We start from the raw sequence: 19,729 nt of genomic DNA, 5'->3' as shown, positions 1-19,729 counted from the left end.
TTTATCACCATGTTGCAGGTTCTCTCCCTCTCGGCACACCCGACTCTTCCAGCACCGAGTGTTTCTTCTTCTTCTTCTCTCACCAGCATGTTTAAAAAATTTTTTTTTTACATATCTCCACTCATTCTCCAAACTGAGAGGATGTTAAATGTGCTGCCATGCATTTATTTTGGCATTGTGTAAGTGATTGACTGTTCTGTCTCTCGCTTGTTTTCTTCCGTGCTTTAAAGAAGACGCTCTTGGATGAAATAGTTGTCAGCAAAATCAATGGTCGACCGTCAGCCAATCGAATAAACGCGTCCAAATTAGCATCCCTGATGTTGTGGCGTGGGGTTGTCACAGCAATGACGTGTACTTGTGCACGATGGATGTTGGGGTGAGGAGATGGCCTGATGCTGAGCCAAGTTGCATTTCAATGAGACAATGTAATTTACAGCAGCTACACTAATATAGAAGCATTAAGCGTTCATTAGGGTTGACTCAGACGCAGCATCTGATTGCAACTGGTTAAGTCTGATGTGTTATGATGAGATGAGTGTCACACAGCTTATTGACCTGGACTCCCGCTGTTCAGAAAATGAAGAACAGCACTCAGTATCTCATTTTCTGTCCTTATCTAATTTATGTTATGTTGTGTTGTCGCTACATCAGTGGAGCCACAATGGAGTCCACTACCTGGCAGCAATCAGCAAAGAGTGCAGTTAACGCATTTTGTTTGCGGCCTAAATGGGCTGCTTCAGAAATGAGGAAACAATAGGAAACTAAAAATTGTAATAGATTTCCCTGGGGCCCATTAAAGATCTGTATGTCCATGTAGTAGGTACTGTATTAACACAAAGTAAGCTAGTAACCTTTAAAGCTTTCTGCAGCCCTGGTGAGCTGCTCAGCATTCTGCCAGTGGGACCCAAGCCCACGTGTCTTCACGCATCACTTACTTTGGAAGCTTGGACTGTGGGTGGTTTGTTGGTCAGTAGCTGGAGGTCTGTGTAGTCAGTCATACTCCGATTTTCTTTTTTTTCTTCTTCTTTTTTTTTTCTTTTTTAAACCAGACAGCAAGGTCAAATACATGGCACAGTCTGCCCTCCTCCACAGGGAACAGAGGACAATGTAGTTTGGAAGACATTTTGTTTATACAGGCGACAGTGACTCAGGAGGGGAGAGTAGGTCATCTAGAAACCGGAGGGGTGGCCGTTCGAATCTCGGTGTCTCCATCCCTTTTATCTTTGGGCAAGACACTTAACCCACTTTACCTCCAGTGTTAGATTGCACACTGGTCTATAAATGTCAATGAATGTTTGGTGCTGGTCGTAGAGGGTGTGGGCGCAAATTGGCAACCATTTTTCGTCAGAATGCCTTAGGGCAGCTTGGGTTACAGATGTAGATTACCACCAACAGTGTGAGACTGCGGAATGAATAATGGGGTTTAAATCCGTTATTTTTTTTATATTTGCTTTTTTATAATTATAGTCAAGACATTTTGAACAATTGATTGGGAACAAGAACACCGCTTTCTGTTTCCAGTGGACGAAGCAAGGCCCATAAAGGCATGCTTGAATGACTTTGGTGTAGAAGTATCGGAACAGAGAGGTCCTCCATTAGTGGCTTCTGACACAGTGAAAGGTCACAGGTAGCTGATAGCGACTTTCTTTAAAATGCACACCGGAGTCTGTTGTCTTCATTCTGTGTTATTTACAGACTTGCCAATGTGGACATATTTTACGCATGTACACTTGCACGCTGTACTGCTATGTATGTTGTTGCATTTCACTGGTTTCAGTTTTGGGTTCAGTCTCTGAAACATGCATTATGCTCCTGTGTCGGTGCATCAGTGTATGCTACACCCTTTTAAAATAAATATGTCAAAGTGGCGCTCGCTGGGGCTGGGGAGTACTGAAATTGTTGTTTGGCAGGTCTATATTTCCCTGCACGAGGGTGTGACATACATCTGCTGGAGCCTTTGCTCGATATGCTAAATTTAACTAAAAACATGTCTGCCTGGCACAATTTGGGAATCCGACCAAGAGACTGTGTGTGTCGAGATGTAAGCGGGATTTTCTCAAAATATCTTTAAAAGAAATTGGGGTAAACTACAGACCCTTAAAGAGCCTTCAGTATTTATTTTCCTTGAATGTCCATCTATTGTTTTTACCTTTTATTCCCAGGTGAAGAAGGACTCTGTGGTGTCCTGTGTCCTGGACACGGAGGCGGTGGCCTGGGACCACAAGAAGAAGCAGATTCAGCCTTTCCAGGTCCTCACCACTCGCAAGAGGAAGGTAAGATTGTGCGGCGAGGAAGATGATGAGATAAGAGACGAATAAATGATCCAAGTGTTAGAAGTAGTCTTAGAAGGGAAAAGAGGAGATAAAGGCCAGGAAATAGAGGAGAGGCTGCAGTGGGGGCTGATGGAGTGAGATGATCCAGCAGCAACAGCAGGCGGAGGAGGAGATGGATAAGAAGCCAGACGGGCCTCAAATGAATGGAGAAGGTGGGGAGGGGCGCGGCGCGTCCAAGATTGCAAATGTCAGCAGGTGTTTTTTCACTTTTGATCAGAATAATGGCGTCTTTCCGCAACACAGATCACATCACAGCCGTCATCCTCTCTTTACCGTGTGGTGACATCGCCGCAAATGAAGAAAGGGCAGAAAGAATGAGGCGCGCTCAAATGGTGAACATGAAGATTACCGCGGTTGTGTTTCTCAGGGCATCGTTATTTGTAATGATGGTTTTATGCACAAATGTGTCCTGGCTAAAAGGTCATACGTTGACACGAGAGCGACCAATAACAACACTACTCATGTCACATAGTGCAGAGCTGCCAACTGTTCCACATTCTGCAGAAGACCCCCGGAAATTGCCCTTGTCAGCAGACATCCCGACTGAAGTAAATAGGGGGTGGATCAGCTGGACTGCTAACACAAATGTTGGCATCTCTGATAGTGATATAGCTATGCAACATGCAGGATTGTGTTCACTGGCAATGAGGCTGCTGATGATACTTTATGAAGTTTTCTGCATTCAAGTAGCATTCCACTTCACTTTTCCTAGTCGGCGGTCTGAAATTGTCTGACTTGCACAGATTTGTGCTGCATAATTTAATGAGGAAGAGCGAGAGAGACATCTAAAGGGTTGAAATGGGAGCCTTTTTTATACGAGCACAGCCTCTGCATGTGCCCTGCCAAATTTTAGTCCTTTTTTTTTGTGTAACGTAATTGTCATCTTGTGGGAGGATTAGTGGAAGATATACACACGGCTTAATTAATGGAGATTATACTCGACTAAAGTGACAGGAAGGTGTACACTCACACAAAATGCACACAAATGAACTGAAGTCCCAAGGTTGGATGTGGCAATTTGTGAATAAGATGCCGCTATTTGCATACTTTTTGTCAAGTAAGAAAACTTTGTGTTTGTTTCCTTGGAGGACGTGGATGCAGCCGAGATTACAGTCCAAGTGTGCGTGTACGCCTTTGACCTCCTCTATCTCAATGGCGAGGTAAGTCCTGGTCCTTGCACATCATCTTCTTATGTGTGCTTGTCCATGTACGTTTTGTGAGCCTGTCGCCCCGCCACGGTGGTGCTCTTGTCTCTGAATGCAAATGCTGATGCTGCTGGGGGCTCTAAGAAGGTAATGATGCTCATGCTAATTGTAATTCCAACAAAGTGAGAGGTGTGTGTGTGTGTGTGTGTGTGTGTGTGTGTGGGAACTAGATTGTGCCAAATGATTGTGGAGAAAAAAAGCACACATTTACCTCCATATAAGACACAATTGCAAAACAGTTTCTCTAAAGTTGAACTCAGCCAAATGCAAATCAGCACTATTGTGTTTTTCCCCCCAAGTGGACCGAAACGAATTAGCTAATTAAAACACTGACTCTTAATTTGTGCCATTACTTTGCTGCTCGTCGGCTAACAGAGCAATAACTTGTCTTCCACTACATTATTTAGTTGTTATTATTCCGTTGTTTTTTTGCCACCGCCACTTGTCAGTTTGTGGCTTCACTCTATCACACTTAAAAAAAAGATATTATTAAGCCTATTATTAGACAAAAATATGCATGTTTGAACAAATTTTACGTATTTTTGGCCTAAATTAAGCATTTTGAAGCATAAAAATGACTAAAGGAACTAAATACATTGAAAGACAAGGCAATGAACAGCACGTTGAGATGTTGTGTTTTTCTGAAAATGATCAATAGGGGCCAACCGATTAATCGGCCAGCCACTAAATTGGCAATAATAATAATCATGTGAAAATAAATGTCTTAATTAGGCCGGCAGTGGCTCAGTAGGTAAAGCAGGTGTCCAGAAACGGGAAAGTTGGTGGTTTGATCCTCGCTCCCTCCACCCAGTCACTGTTGTTGTGTCCCTGGGCAAGACACTTCACCCACCTTGCCTCCAGTGCTGCCCACACTGGTGTAGGGCTTGGCGATAAGGACCAAAACTCATATCCCGATATATTTAGGTTGAATATTGATATACCATATACTATATCCCGATATTTTTTTTAACAAAGTGAGTTTAGACAAAATCAAATCCAAATATGTGTGTTGAGTTGTTTTATTCAAATAAATACTTACCATGAGGATGTTGACATTTTAAAGCTTCATGCAAGATTCACATTAAAAAAAATGTAAAAAGAGCCTCTAAAATAAAGTAGGCCATTCTCTTTTTGAAATAAATATAGAAAAAGTAAAATATAATCTGTTTTATAACAAACCTTTACCTATGCTCAAATCCTCAGCTAATAACAAAACAAAATATGAAGTGTGCACGGTTTAAGAGGAAATTTTAAAATGGCAACGACTCAAAAATACTCTTAATTGAACAGCAGTATTTTTTAGGTAAACATTTTTAGAAGGCACACGTATGTCCTTATTTTGTGCCAGGAACACCAACCTGTCAACTGCATCAGGCTTAACAACTGTCTAACTTTCTGGTACATTTGTGGTAGAGCTTTTTGTGCTCAATAATTGTGATTGCAAAGCTCGCTGGACGTCGCGAGTCCATTGTTTTCAGTAGGTTTTTAAAGATGTTTTTTCCACTGTTGCAATGGGGACCATATCTTAGCAATGTGATAGGACACCTCTTTATAATAGCACACCAGTTTGCTTTTCCTTTCATGAGGAACGCAACAGGAGCGCGCAGCTTCACACATTTCTCGTATTGGAGTGTGTGCCAAGTTTTTCCACATTACTGAGCTTCCGCTTATTCCTTGCTGACTAATTCTTCCACTGCAGACGCTGTCGCTTCGACTGGAGCTGCCGGGCTTCTGCTCCGCCCCTCCTCCCTCCTCCTGCAGACAGGGATGAGGGAGATACAGTGCAAATCCAGTCTATATCGATATCAACGATATGGTTGGTTTTGATATCGTGCTTAAAGTACAGTAAATATCGATATTTTAATGAATGTTTGGTTGTGCTCGGAGAGGCCGTAAGCGCAAGTTTCTGTCAGTCTACCCCAGGGCAGCTGTCACTACAGATGTAGTTTACACCACCACCAGTGTGTGACTGAGGAGTGAATGAATAATGGGTTCACTTCACTGTGCGTACCTTGAAACGCACTATATAAAATCTAATTCATTATTATCATTATTAAATCGTGTAGACTTTGCATGATTATTTTATTTTTTTAAAGTTGACTGCCCTTTTGCACATATTTTTAAAATGTATTTTATGTTCAACTTGTTCATATGCTTGTTCCACAAAATTTCTGATGATAAAAAATATTAGAAAATAGTAAAATGTTATTTCTTAAATTTAAATGGAAGTGTAAGTGTGAATTATATGTAAGCTATCAAAAGAAAGGGCACCAGTGGTGTAGTTGCCAATTCTGGTGGTCTATGGCAAATGCCACTCGAGCTCTACGGTGCTGGGCAGTGAGCACAGGGCCCACTACAGGCCACCCTCATGGAGCCTGTTTCTGATTGTTTGGTCAGAAACATTCACACCAGTGGCCTGCTTGAGGTCATTTTGTAGGACTCTGGCAGTGCTCATCCTGTTCCTCCTTGCACAAAGGAGCAGATATCAATCCTGCTGAGGGTTGAAGGACCTTCTACGGCCCTGTCCAGCTCTCCTGGAGTAACTACCTGTCTCCTGGAATCTCCTCCATGCGTCCAGCTACCGCAGTGATGCCCTGGTCCAGATCTGGGAGGAGATCCCCCAGGACACCATCCGTAGTCTCATTAGGAGCATGCCCCGACGTTGTCAGGCATGCGTACAAGCATGTGGGGGCCACACAAACTATTGAGAATCATTTTGAGTTGCTACAATGACATTTTAGCAAAATGGACCAGTCTGCTGCATCATTTTTTCACTTTCATTTTTGGGGTGTCTTTGATTTCCCCCCTCTATAAGAGTGATCATTTTCATTTCTATCAAATGATGTGGCATCATTTTGTTACTAATACATCACCCACTTATTATCAGGAAAGATATTCAAGATCGTTTTCCCCCCAGTTTAGATCTGATGTGTTTTCCAGGTGTTCGTTTAATTTTTTTGAGCAGTGTAGTTTACACTTTACTTGTACACAGATGATGTTATTTCTTCATCATTGTTAGGTGATGTAGTATTTGGGAGCTAGTATTGTGTCTCATAGTTTCAGTTTTCTAAATAACCTTGCAACTGCAGTGCGTGGTTAGAAACTTACTGATTTGTGTATTTTTAATGTGGATGGTTCAAGTGTGTTCACAGTGTATGAAGTATGTTTGTGCATGTGTAGTGAATTTTGTGTTTCATCCTTGTCAGTGCAAGGCTACAAGCAAAGCGGCAGGATATGCGGTTTGCCATTTGTAATGTAGTATATCTGTGTTTTTGTATGTGTCTGCGTGCATAGTCGCTGGTGCGCCAGCCATTGTGTCGGCGCCGTACTCTGCTGAGAGAGAGCTTCACCGAGGTGGAGGGAGAGTTTTTGTTTGCTCGATCCATTGACTCCGACAACACAGATGCCATTGCCGAGTTCCTGGAGCAGTCTGTTCGAGGTGTGTGTAGGGGTGTGTGTGTGGGGGTGTGTGTGTGTGTGCGCGCGCGTGTGTGTGTGTGTGTGTGCGTGTTTCTGTGTGTCTGTGCAATTGTGTGTGTGGCTTTCTTTCCACTTCTTTCCTGACATCTCTTTGTGAGCCTTGAACTCGTTGAGTTGTGTTTCATCTGTGCCTGTTTGCCTGCTGCATGCGTGTGTGTGTGCGTGTGCGTGCGCGTGCGCGTATGTGTGGTGTACTTGCATCACTCCCCGCTGTGTCTTTCTCCAACCTGAAACCTATGTTTGTGTGCTATTGTGCAGCATGAATACAAAGCATGCACTGCTAATATCAGCTCTACATTGTTTTTGTCTGTAAGACACAATACATGCATGAGTGCCTCACAATGACAAAAGCTGTGTGTGTGTAGACTCTTGTGAAGGCCTGATGGTGAAGACTCTGGAGATAGACGCCACCTATGAAATCGCCAAGCGCTCTCATAACTGGCTGAAGGTGAGTGCATCGTCCTCAAACCACCCGACTTTTAATGGTCTAGAACCTGACACACTTTATTGGAGCTGTAATAGCCAGCATATTAAAGCAGGTGAGCTTCATGCAGAGCTGGAATAAAAGGATGTCTTATTAAAATATTTTGCCCATCCTCTAAAAAGCCTCAGATGCAGACCAAATTTACCCTGTATGAGTACTATAGTATTATATTGATGGCTAATTGAGGTTAGTGTCCCCAAATCAAGCCTTCATCTCTCAGATGACCAATAGACTGGGCCCATTTGGCCTAAATAGCATAAATACAACACAATCCCTCCTCGGTGACAACTCGCAAATTGCACAATTTCCTCCAATCCAGCACAGTTCCAAAGAGAATTTGAAAACCTCTCTGATAACCGTAATAGAACCCTGGCTTTCATCCCCAGCATCCCTTTAGAGCGTCGGCTCATTGTAATTCCCTCTTTGAACACTTTCACGCAAGTTTTGTCTTCAGAATGTTTTAATAAATGAGTTCGTTCTAGCATTGTTTAGTCTGTAGAACCCTCAAGGCACCTTGGTGGACCAAATGTGTACTCTTTGTTTTGATTTATCAGACAGTTTTAAGGCTCATAGTGTAAAACTTGGCCAACATTTGTTTTATGGTTTTTTTTGTATTATGTTTAATATTCCAAAAGCCCCTCAGTTTTAAGGTTATATAGAATACGGGATTTACATAAATGTCTACGCTATCAACCGTCAGCACTGATTTGGTCCCGTTGGCTCACATTATAACCACATAGTTTTGATATACAGCGGTGCCTTGTTTAGCGTCATTAATCCGCTTCAAAATGTCCAGCTTAAACCAAAACTGACCCTAACCAAGGCAAGTTTTCCCATCGAAAATAATGTAAACCCAATTAATCTGTTCCAGACACCCACAAATTTTAACACAAAACACATATTTTTTAGGTAATTATAGTTTAACATGCAGAAAATAATTACAAATGACAAATGAATGGACAACTGAACATCTAACATCACCTTTACCTTTATATAACTCTCAGCAACAAGAGAGGAGTTGGAGTGGAGTTTTGCAGAAAAGGAGGGGGAGGATAGGAGATTATGCTTGAAGGGCAATCCCTTTTTCTAAATGGTGCTTCACTCATGTGGCACAAAACATCTGCGCAGAGAGGTCAGTTAATTACTTTTTAACATGCACAGTTTTACATTCAAAAAACAATGCCACAAACATGACATATGAAATGGGAAAATGAACATTTAACATCGTTTTTACCTGTAGTGGACACCCTTGGCAAACAACAACCAGAAAGGGGAGGGATGGAGGAGTTTGGAGGCATGTTTGTTGGTACTTGCAGCCTTGCTCAATGACGCTGTGAATGCCTGTTTTTTTTTTTTTTTTTGTAATTTTCAAATCAGACTCTGCTTGCCTTAAATTCGTTAACACACTCACTCGTTACAGGCATTTTCTTTGTTAGATCTGCATGCAGCAGCCTCACCTCAGAAACAGTGTTTCCCGCTAGCTGTTTCCCGTTGATCCACACCAGCGCCAACTTCTCAACATTTTCGATGGTTTGTGGTCTCGGTTTCGTTAACACCATTACTCCTGTTGCAACTCTAGCTCACTTGATTACATTGTTATTCATCAGGATGGTACTTATTTTGGATGAGGGGTTCTTTTGGGTTCTTTGGAATAGGGGCAGGAAATCACCAAAAATTGCAAAAATCCAACACATACGCTAACCCTGTTAAAATGTCATTATTTTTTATGGCATGTCTTAATGGACCTTATTCAACCCCAACGCGTTTCAGCCATGTGGCCTTCATCAGGGGGATCAAACAAATGTCAAAATACACCATGTGAGTTTAAATCAGATGTTCCACCAATAGGGCTTCGCCACCTGCAAGATGGCATGTCACAGTGGAAATCACACCTATGTGGGCACAACACCACCAGTTGACTGTGTTAACCCCAAACACAAAAACATTTTTTTAAAAAGGAACAAGGCTGATGTGCGTAAATAACTTGCTTTGCCTCAAACACAAAGATAATAGGATTCTATGGCTGTTGGAACACCTCTGTGTGGAGTTTGCATGTTCTCCCTATGCGTGCGTGGGTTCTCTCCGGGCAGTCCGGCTTCCTCCCAAATTCCAAAAATAGGCATGCTTGTTTAATTAGAGACTCTAAATTGTCCATACGTGTGTCCCCGAGCCCTCCTACCGATTGGACGTGCCCTGAACACCTCCCCTGGGAGACGTCCAGGGGGCATCCTGAGCAGATGCCCAAGCCACCACATCTGGCTCCTCTCAAAGCAGAGGAGCAGCGGTTCTACTCCGAGCTTCTCCCAAATGACAGTGCTTCTCACCTTATCTCTAAGGGAGAGCCCTGTCCTTTCGGTCACTACCCAAAGCTCATGACCATAGGTAAGGATAGGAACGCAGATTGACCAGTAAATTGAGAGCTTTGCCTTTTGGCTCAGCGCCCTCTTCACTACAATGGACCGGTGCAGAGTCCGCATCAGTACAGCCGCACCGGTCCGCCTGTCGATCTCGCATTCCATCCTTCCCTCACTTGTGAACAAGACCCTGAGGTACTTAAGCTCCTCCACTTGGGGCAGGATCTCTGGAGGTGGTGATTCTCATCCCGAACCGATCCAGTGAGAGTTGAAGATCACGGCTCGATGAAGCCAGCAGGACCACATCATCTGCAAAAAGCAGAGAACCAATCCTGCAGCCACCAAACTGGAACCCCTCAAGGCCCTGGCTGCGCCTAGAAATTCTGTCCATAAAGTAATGAACAGAATCGGTGACAAAGTGCAGCCCTAGCGGAGTCCAACCCTCATTGGAAAAGGGTCTGACCTTTTGCCGGCAATGCGAACCAAAATCTGACACCGGTCATACACGGAACGAACCGCGTGAATTAGGTTGTGCGGTACCCCATATTCTCGGAGTACTCCCCACAGAATTCCTCAAGGAACACGGTCAAATGCCTTCTCCAAGTCCACAAAACACATGTGGACTGGTTGGGCAAACTCCCATGCACCCTCAAGGACCCTGCCAAGAGTGTAGCGCTGGTCCACAGTTCCACGACCAGGACGAAAACCACACTGCTCCTAGTGAATGCGAGCTCAACCATCCGGCGGCTCCTCCTCTCCAGAACCCCTGAATAAACCTTACCAGGAAGGCTGAGAAGTGTGATCCCATGATAGTTGGAACACACCCTCCGGTCCCCCTTTTTTAAAAAGGTGGATCACCACCCCAGTCTGCCAATCCAGAGACACCGCCCCCGATGTCCACGCGACGCTGCAGAGTAGTTTCAACCAATACATACTGACAGCATCCAGGGCCTTAAGGAACACTTATGCTTGAACACGGCGTTCGTTATGGACAATCTGTGACGAGCACAGACGTCCAACAACAAAACACAGTTCACAGGGTTCAGATCCCAGCAGAACGAGGGAGGGAGCATTCTCTAGCACTCCCTCTAAGGACTCCAAAAAGAGCGGGTATTCTGAACTGCTGTTTGGCGCATAAGCACAAACAGTCAGGACCCGTTCCCCCCACCCGAAGGCAAAGGGAAACTACCCTCTCGTTCACTGTTCAACATACAGACCCTGTGCTGGGTGGCAACAAGAATTGCCACCCCTGCCCGTTGCGTCTCACTGCTGGCAACGCCTGAGTGGAATAAAGACCGACCCTTCTCAAGAGGACTGGTTCCAGAGCTCTTGCTGTGCAGTCCGACTATATCTAGCAGGAACTTCTCCACCTCACACACTAGCTCAGGCTCCTTCCCGACCAGAGAGGTGATATTCCACATGCCAAGAGCTAGCTTCTGCAACCAAGGATCGGACTACCCAGGCCCCCGCTACCCAGCTCACTCTGCACCCGATCCCTTTGGCCCCTCCCACGAGTGGTGAGCTCATGGGAGGGGGACCTATGTTACCTCTTCGGGCTGTGCCCAGCCGGACCCCATGGGTGCAGGCCCGGCCACCAGACGCTCACCATCATGCCCCAACTCCAGGCCTGGCTCCAGAGGGGGACCCGGGGACCCACGTCCGGGCGAGGGAAATCTTGGTTCAAAGTTGCGTCTCTTCATTGGGGTCTGTTGAGCCACTCTTTGTCTGGTCCCTTGCCTAGGACCTGTTTGTCATGGGTGAACCTACCAGGGGCATAAAAGCTCCCGACAACGTAGCTCCTAGGATCATTGGGACACTCAAACTCCTTCAGCACGATAATGTGGTGGCTCAGGAAGGAGATACACAGAAAAGAGAAAGACATATGTGTTGAAGTCTCGCATAGAAATTGTAGATGATGGGAAAAATTCCCAAAAAAGTGCAGTTTTCCTTTAAGAATAATCGCTGTTGATAAGTCCAAATTAACATAAACATCTTTCTGCAACAGCTGAAGAAGGACTACCTGGAAGGTGTGGGCGACACAGTGGACCTGTGTGTGATCGGCGCCTACCTGGGAAAAGGCAAGAGGACGGGAACGTATGGAGGCTTTTTGCTATCCTGCTACGACGAAGACAATGAGGAGTTTCAGACGGTCTGCAAGGTGCGTACGGCATAACTAGCATGTTGACAGTTGGCACCCATCGTAATGTGAACTATGGATCGGAATGCAACCCAATTAGTGACTTAAGCGAGGTACCAAAATTGGGGGACAGCAAACCTTGATGTGCTAACTTCACCAACAGGTAGAACCACACTCCATTCACTTTGCCCCAGTTTGTTGTAAGTATCACTATGTATGTATGGTATGAAGCACTGTTGTTGAAGTATTTCCCATAGGGCTGCATTCTAACTGTGACGGGAGGGGTGTTGACGTCTTCTGCATCGATCATAAAAAGCAGCCAAGAGTGCACACACAAACCTGAAGCTGAGTTTTGAAATGAGTCTCCGCATAAACATCCATAAACATGCATAAACACTGAGAATTGTTAATAGGTAGCGCCAAATCGACCTGTGGCGGCCAAAATTAATAAGTGGTGGGCCACCACAAATACATGAATGTATGGAAAACGCTAGGGGTGTCACAAGATGAGACGCTACACGGGATTGGGTCTACGAGAATGAGATGAGATTTGAACAATACTTTGAAGTGAAGTGCAATGGAAAAAAATATATTGCACACTACCAATTTAATTTCAACTACTTTACACTCTTTGCACTTTGTGTGTATGCTAGCGGCTTCGCTTACATGCACCGAGACAAAGAGACTGTATGGCTGACAAAACGGCTCACTCAGTTCATGCCATTATTCTATGGGAAAAAAAGGCGGCAAGTAGGGCTGCAGCTATCTAATATTTTAGTAATCGAGTATTCTACTGAAATGTTTTTGATTAATTGAGTAATTGTGAAAAACATTTTTGCTTGGTTAAATTACAATTATAAATACACAAGAAAAAACATTTGACTAAATAATGAACAACCAATCGGTTTAATTTTTTTAGATAATCAACTGTTACATTTTTTAAATTCACATTGTGCATAGGAACAAACTGCATTTTCTTGGGTCTGATGGACTTCATGATGCTGCTTTTGTAGATGAATTTATCCATCCCAGACTGTAACTATTTACTGGCAAAGGAGAGAAATAATAATTGCTTTACTAAGACTAAATGACATTATATATTATGTTGATGGCTGTGCATTTATAAATCCTAAACGTAGACTTACTAGAAATAAGATAAATATTCTTTATAAGATATTGAGTTCTTGCAGTGTTCAGAGTAAAATGAGGACTCCGGTAGTATTATTACTAAGTGGGTGAGACACACACTTCCTTGTTTCATGACACAATGTTGTCTGCTAGAAATGAGCAGCTACTGATTAGTGAGCTAAAATGTTTTTATTTCCCATCTTCTTAACTCACAGCACTGTGTTTTTGCTGATGAAATACCCCCTGTAAGAAGTCACCTAACCATCGTAATGAACTGACACACATTCGACATTTAGCACCAAAGTCACAAAATTGCGACAAGCACCATTGCTGAATTTCACAAGCCATTTCTGCAAATATGGTGCCTCATGTAGTTAATACTTTACACCGGCAGATGGCAGACATCTGTAACTTCAATCTGAGAAACATTTGTGGGGGTTTCTATGCAAAGTTTATAGACTTTGAAGCCCCTTGTGCGTGCGGCAGCGAGTCCTCTCGTCCAATACGCAGCATACTTGAGCCGATGCTTTGCTAAACCGTCTTTGGGGTGGCAGGAGAGGACGTGGTTGGTTTATATGTTAGTGCCGCGTTACAACGGATACACATCACGGCGTTCAATTTGCCTTCCAGCCGCATTTTCTGTCAGTTTTTTACATTTTGTTTTTCTTCTCTTTTGTTGCCTTGTCGCATTCTCTCGCCTCTTCAATCTTCCTGCACCATCCGCTTCCTTCTTCGTCCTCTGTGTGGGTGACGTACAGTAAGCGCGTTGGTGACATAAGCGATTCCTCGAGGCAGAAGAAAAATCCTTGATTATTTGTTGTAATCGAGGTACTCTAATTATTTAAGGAATCGTTGTACTCCTAGCGCCAAGGTGCCGAAACCTATTCACTGAGTGAACACTCTTCATCCATGTTTGGAGGCGAGGGACGAGGAAAACAGACACGCGTGCACATGGCAATGTACTGTATGAGAGCCGGCAAAATTTTCCACTTCGTTTTCATTTATTGTGTGAATGATTGATTAATTAATCAATTATCATCCCAGGCTTTGTGCCCACTAGACATTTTTTTTCGAATCTTGCGAGATCTTGTGACACCCCTAGGAAACACTGAACATTTCACCATACCACTTTTACTTGTATCGATTTTTTTCTGCAGCCCGTTTAGGCAGCAAACTAATTAATATTGCGCCCTCTGCAGGTAGAAAACAATTAGTGAACTTTTTCATTGAATTCAAGACAAAGCAACAGCATAATATGCTAGACAATTCCTAATGATCCAAATTGATGAATCATACCCGTCCCTTTTTGATTCTGCAGTCACATTCAGGATAGTTAATAAACCTCGTAAGTTGTGGATGCCCCCCTTTGGGCCACTGGGGTCTTATAGATATATTTCTGTTTGTTTGTTGTGCATCAGCTGCAGGGCATCTGTGTGTGCTTGTGTGTGTGTGTGTATTTTGGATGGGTATGTTGCTTTAGGTTTGTGCGTGAGCCTTTGAACTGTCACTTTCCCCTCCAAACCTTGTGTATGTTAGCTGTAACATTGACAATGTGTGTAAACAAGTCCCTGTGCGACTCCACCATGCAGTGTAAGTTCTCTCCTGTCTCCAGCCTCCAAAAATCTTTAATCCCCACTTTTTCCCGCTGTAACTTTTATGTCTTTATCCATGGAAAAGGGATTTGTGAGTGCAGTGCTGCTAGCAAAACTCAAAACAAGAACACACACACACACATACACACACACAATACACACTGCTACCTGGGTGATTGGAACAGGCACGCTGGCGATGTTGCAGTAGACATGATAGCAGACTAAAAAGACCATTTGTTGACATTGGTATCAATATTTCAGACCGGCTGCTGAGAGGGAGTTTGTAGACATGCTCATCTTACAACAGCTGTCTGATCTCCTTGTCTCTCCTCCAGATCGGAACCGGCTTCAAGGATGAAGATTTGGAGCAGCACTACAAGTTTTTAAAGGTAAAGTGTTACTGTGTTAGCCGCCCCATGCTATTTCTTTTTCTTTCTCTTTCCAACAGAACCACAGCTTGGCTCAACACTGAGGCTGTTTCATTTTGTAGTTGATTGTGTTTCCACTGGGCCAGGCCCGCCCAACTGACGGATAAGCTCTGATTGAGTCCATTCAGCGACATGGTAAACATCACCTTGTTTCAGTCTTCCGGCTGGTTAAAATAGAGTTGAGTGGGTCAGTGCTTATTAAAGTCCAGCTGCTTTTAACGTGGCGAGTGCACAGTAAATTTTAAATCCGCTCTGAATCACCTGAAACCAACCTGGCATAGCTAAAAACGAAAAACAACCCGAAACGTACATTTGTGTTTAAAGAGTTTAAGTAACAACAATGAGTGAAATAAATGGGCCTTACTGCGCACGGTGACACTTCAAAGTGTCTTGAAGTTATTTATGGTGCAAAGTACAGCACAATCACACTGATTGAAAAGCCAGTGTTTTTTTCCTCCCCTACCCTGCTCAATCCATCCCTGCTGTTGTGCTTTGTAATCAAGCGCCCCTTGTGAGCATGATGGATGGTGGGTTAAGGAGGCTGATGGGATCCAGGCTGCCAGATGATTGGCTGCGTTCTCACATCAGCATCAGTCCGACAGTGCGTGTAATGTGGAAAAGTGGCTACTGTGTGCGCATCGCCGCCCTGCACTGTAACTCTACTGCAGAACATCGAGAGCAATGCCATTGTCTAATGACTTTTTCCCTGTCAAAATCAAACTATTACAGATTCATATTGTATATTTTAATTTAATACAGTGGCACGTATGTTTTTGTTATTAGTTAGTTCTAAAAGGTCAGACAAAAACATATGTAACATATGAAAACCGTGGCATTTTTTCCCATAGGAAATCATGTAAATCCAATTAATTAGTTCCAGACACCCAAAAATACTAACAAAAATACATTTTATAGAGAATAGTTATAGTTTACACGCAGAAAACAATCCAAAAATAATCATAAATGACCAATGGATAGAACTTATTGTTGATGCAGACCTCCCGTACATTCTGGCAAGATTGAATTCAGTTTTTCACCTTCTGTATAAAATTTACAAATGTTCTTTGGCCCCATGGCCTTATTTTTAATCAGTCACACTCAATAAAAATGCACAGACGGTGAGTCAGCGACCTGTAGGATGCTTTGTTTGGGCACTTGATTTCGTGGAATGATACAGTACAGGGCAAACGGGTTAGTTACATGCAATACTCTACAAAAACTGAGACAGAATTTTTGGCGAAAACTGGGGCGTGCAAAAAACGAGGTTTGACTGTATTTGTGTTAATTCTTTGCTTAACTTTTTTTTTTTTTTTTTGTTCCTGCTAGGAACACATCCTGCCCAAACCCCGCGCTTATTACCGCTTTGACCAATCAGCCGAGCCTGAAGTGTGGCTGGATGCCGTGCAGGTGTGGGAGGTGAAGTGCGCCGACCTGTCGCTGTCTCCCGTCTACAAGGCTGCCATGGGAATGGTCAGTTTAGTACCAGCTGTTTGTTGTTTTTTTAGGGGGTGGGGGGGTTGCCTTCATTTAACTGTAGACTTTGTGTGGCTGGTGTCTGGGGACAAAAATGTCTATCATAGTGGAGCATGAAGGTTTTTGAGTCCATCACCGAGTCTTGTCCTTTTGTTTGTTCTTCAGGTGGATCCAGAGAAGGGCATCTCTCTCAGGTTCCCCCGTTTCCTTCGCATCAGAGACGACAAGAAGCCTGAGGATGCCACGACCGGAGCACAGGTGAGTGTCCTCATCCAGCAGGTCGTCCTGGGACATACTGATGAGCGCAGTGTGATTAAAGTTGTTTGGTTGCTTCGTCGTGCTCGCTTCCCAAGATCGGACCTGTTAAGTTTTTTACATTTCAAGGGTGAATGCAGCTACAAGGACAACGCGGCTTTACTGAGGCGCTGCCGCTTTACAGCCGGCTGTGCAACAGGGCTGTATAACATCCAGCTTTAGTGTTGGCTTCTGCCTAATAAAGTGTGGGCCAGCGACAAAGCAGCCTCCGTCTAATACATAGACCACACAATAAAAGTGGTTGCGTGTCTCCTCCAGGTCACTAGGTGGCGCTGCTGCAGCTCACACTAGTTCAATGCACCCATTTTCACTGTCACAGTATACACATGTGATGGCCTCATTGTAGCTGAGGTCAAATGGCAAAGCAGTCTAACAGTCACAATCAGATAAACTGCCGTTGTTCCATGGTAGACCAAAAACCTTTTTGAGATGTATGGCATTCAAAATAACTGAGATGAGATCGAAAATCAAATCTGTGTTTTTTCAGTAAAAACATTTATTTTTAACCTTTCAGAGGTCAAATGTCTACACCTTCCATCTCCCCTCACTATCAGCAGTTCTCTCACAAGTTTTGCAAATTCTGAGGTTATTCGTCCATGTCAGCGCAATCAGCCTATTGATTTTGAAGTGAATGTGATTCAAGGAGCTGGATGTGGCCGAAGGTCAAATTAATACCCTGTTCCTTCTCCTCTTCTGTTTCTACTTTGTCCCGTCGTGGTCCCGCTGCAGATAGCTGATCTGTACAAGAAGCAGCAACAGATCCAGAACCAGGGGGGGAAAGCAGAACCTGAGGACTTCTACTGACCCATCCAACCATAAGAAATAAATCATTCCAATCATCTTGAATGTAAATATCTTTATTTTTGTTGACTTGAATGAAAATAAAGGCTCCTGCCACTTTTAAAAACATCTTAACATCTGCTTCTTTCATGGGCGGGACTCCCACGGGTGTCCTTGCGGTGCTGGTTGTCGGACACATCATTAGGTACATGTGCACATCTCAATATAAAGGGCTGTATGGGAAAATGATCAGCTTTTAAATATATTACTGGTTTCATGGTTAACTCCCCATAAGTTACTGAGAGTGTCTAGAGCACGGGTCGCCAACCTGTCAATCGTGAACTACTAGTTGATCTTTGGGACTTTGCCGGTCGATGGTGAGAACATTTTGGAAAAAATTTATTATATCAGTGCCCCCAAACACCCGGAGAGGCGAGGCCGCTAAGACAGCAACCCACAAGCCCCAGCAAGGAGCGCAGTCCCTAGTAAAGGTTGGTGACCACTGGTCTAGAGACTTGTTTACAGGACTCCAGATGTGCAGTGTGTGATGAGCAAACAATCACACCGCTTCCTTCCTGTTAGGACGTGTGGTGTGAATGTTTTCCGAAAACTGCAAGGAGAAGAAGTGGTGAGCACGCGCTGCTGAATATGCACATGTAAAATATTGTCTATTTGACGCTACGTACTGTGAAGGTGCTCAGTGTTTCCTCATGCTAATTATTTTTGCAGCTCGCCAGCTTGATGTTGGCAGCAAGCAACTGTGTGTGTTTCAGCGTGTGGGCTTGAGAAGGACACCACTGTCTCTGAAATTCCTCAATTCTGATTCGTCCGTTCGCCCTCTGCCAAGCAAGTGTCTCATTGCATCTCCATCTCTCACACATCTGCCAGTGCACCTTGAATATTATAACATATTTTTGTTTTTAAACACATACAAGAGACTCACCAGTGTTGCCCAAAAATCTGAATTTCAAATATCATCCTCCGCCGCCGTCTCGTCGTCGTCGTCGTGTTGCGCCGATGTGAAAGGACCAAATATAAATCAAACAGGCAGCAGAGCATGAAATATTGAAAATGCAAATATATAATGAGGTCCGTATTGTGTGTGCTGAAAGCATGTGTATTTCTCCACAGTCTGCACCTGTTGACTGGTTGCGTGACTTTAAGCTGTCTTTGCAGAGCCTCCCTGGGCCATCTCAGAAGAGTGCCCTTTGTTGCCCTTGCATGCAAGCTGTGTTGTTGAGCCTAGGTCCTGACACTGGCCTCCTCGTCGCCTCCTGCTGACCTAACATTGAGCCATCTTGAAAGACATCCAGCCCTCTGAGATGCAGGTCATACTGTCACTAAAATACCAACATTGCCATTTTCTATATAAGTTGCATATTGGTATATGCTGCTTAATCAGCTGTGCCTCTTATAAAAGCTTCCTTTACATAATAAAGTACTGTACATTTTAAAAAGTCTCACTAAAATACAGTCAAACTTGGGTCTTCGTATGCCCCAGTTTCTGTAGGATTTGTTTTTCGTAGAGAATTTTCACCAAAATTGTGCCTTGGTTTTTGTACAATACTGCCCGTAACAAACGAGTCAGTTTGTCCTTGACTGTATCTTTTGTGTTGCTACCCATTGGTGACTCTGTGCATTTTTTATTGTGACTGCCAGATAACCCGCCATGGAGCCAAAGACAGTTGCGAGTGCCAGCAATTTGATAAAGAAGGTGAGCGAGGTGGGGCTCAGAGCACATATATAGGGTGGGCCAAAAGTAGGGTTACAGTTACTTCATTGTTAAGGTGAAATAGATAGTGAAGTAACTAACGCTAGTTTTGGCCCACCCTCCTAGGAACTATACATTAACATATTAGCCAAAGTGAGCTTCACACGATTAAAAATATTGTTTTTCTTTATTTTACTAGAGCTGCCGTGCCTCCTTTGAAGTCCTTTGGCACGCCTCACGATTTCAGTCTCTAGTCGCTCATCTTGGCCAGAAAGTTTGGACAATTGTACACTTCCAGCTTGATCGGAA

At 43.8% G+C, this 19,729-nt stretch overlaps 1 protein-coding gene across 4 annotated transcripts in view; it reads left to right on the top strand.

The window, feature by feature from the left end:
- The window catches only part of lig1 (ligase I, DNA, ATP-dependent), a 45,968-nt gene extending 28,035 nt beyond the window's left edge, over nt 1-17,933 (top strand). For 2 of the 4 annotated variants that reach the window (XM_054768315.1, XM_054768318.1), the window contains 9 exons: nt 2,163-2,273; nt 3,422-3,493; nt 6,833-6,977; nt 7,384-7,466; nt 11,862-12,014; nt 15,049-15,102; nt 16,468-16,611; nt 16,780-16,872; nt 17,659-17,821. In XM_054768315.1, the coding sequence (XP_054624290.1) occupies nt 2,163-2,273; nt 3,422-3,493; nt 6,833-6,977; nt 7,384-7,466; nt 11,862-12,014; nt 15,049-15,102; nt 16,468-16,611; nt 16,780-16,872; nt 17,659-17,733 (930 nt within the window). In that variant the 3' untranslated portion in view covers nt 17,734-17,821. Of the gene's footprint in view, nt 1-2,162; nt 2,274-3,421; nt 3,494-6,832; nt 6,978-7,383; nt 7,467-8,506; nt 8,635-11,861; nt 12,015-15,048; nt 15,103-16,467; nt 16,612-16,779; nt 16,873-17,658; nt 17,822-17,914 lie in introns of those variants that run through there. The other 2 variants (XM_054768316.1, XR_008569613.1) reach the window with 2 other exon arrangements.
- The last annotated feature ends 1,796 nt before the right edge of the window (nt 17,934-19,729 follow it).

This window comes from Dunckerocampus dactyliophorus, chromosome 2, assembly GCF_027744805.1.
Source record: "Dunckerocampus dactyliophorus isolate RoL2022-P2 chromosome 2, RoL_Ddac_1.1, whole genome shotgun sequence".
NCBI classification, from domain to species: Eukaryota; Metazoa; Chordata; class Actinopteri; order Syngnathiformes; family Syngnathidae; genus Dunckerocampus; species Dunckerocampus dactyliophorus.
The sequence above is the reverse complement of the archived record's forward strand: the minus strand, read 5'-3'. Positions and strand labels throughout refer to the sequence as shown.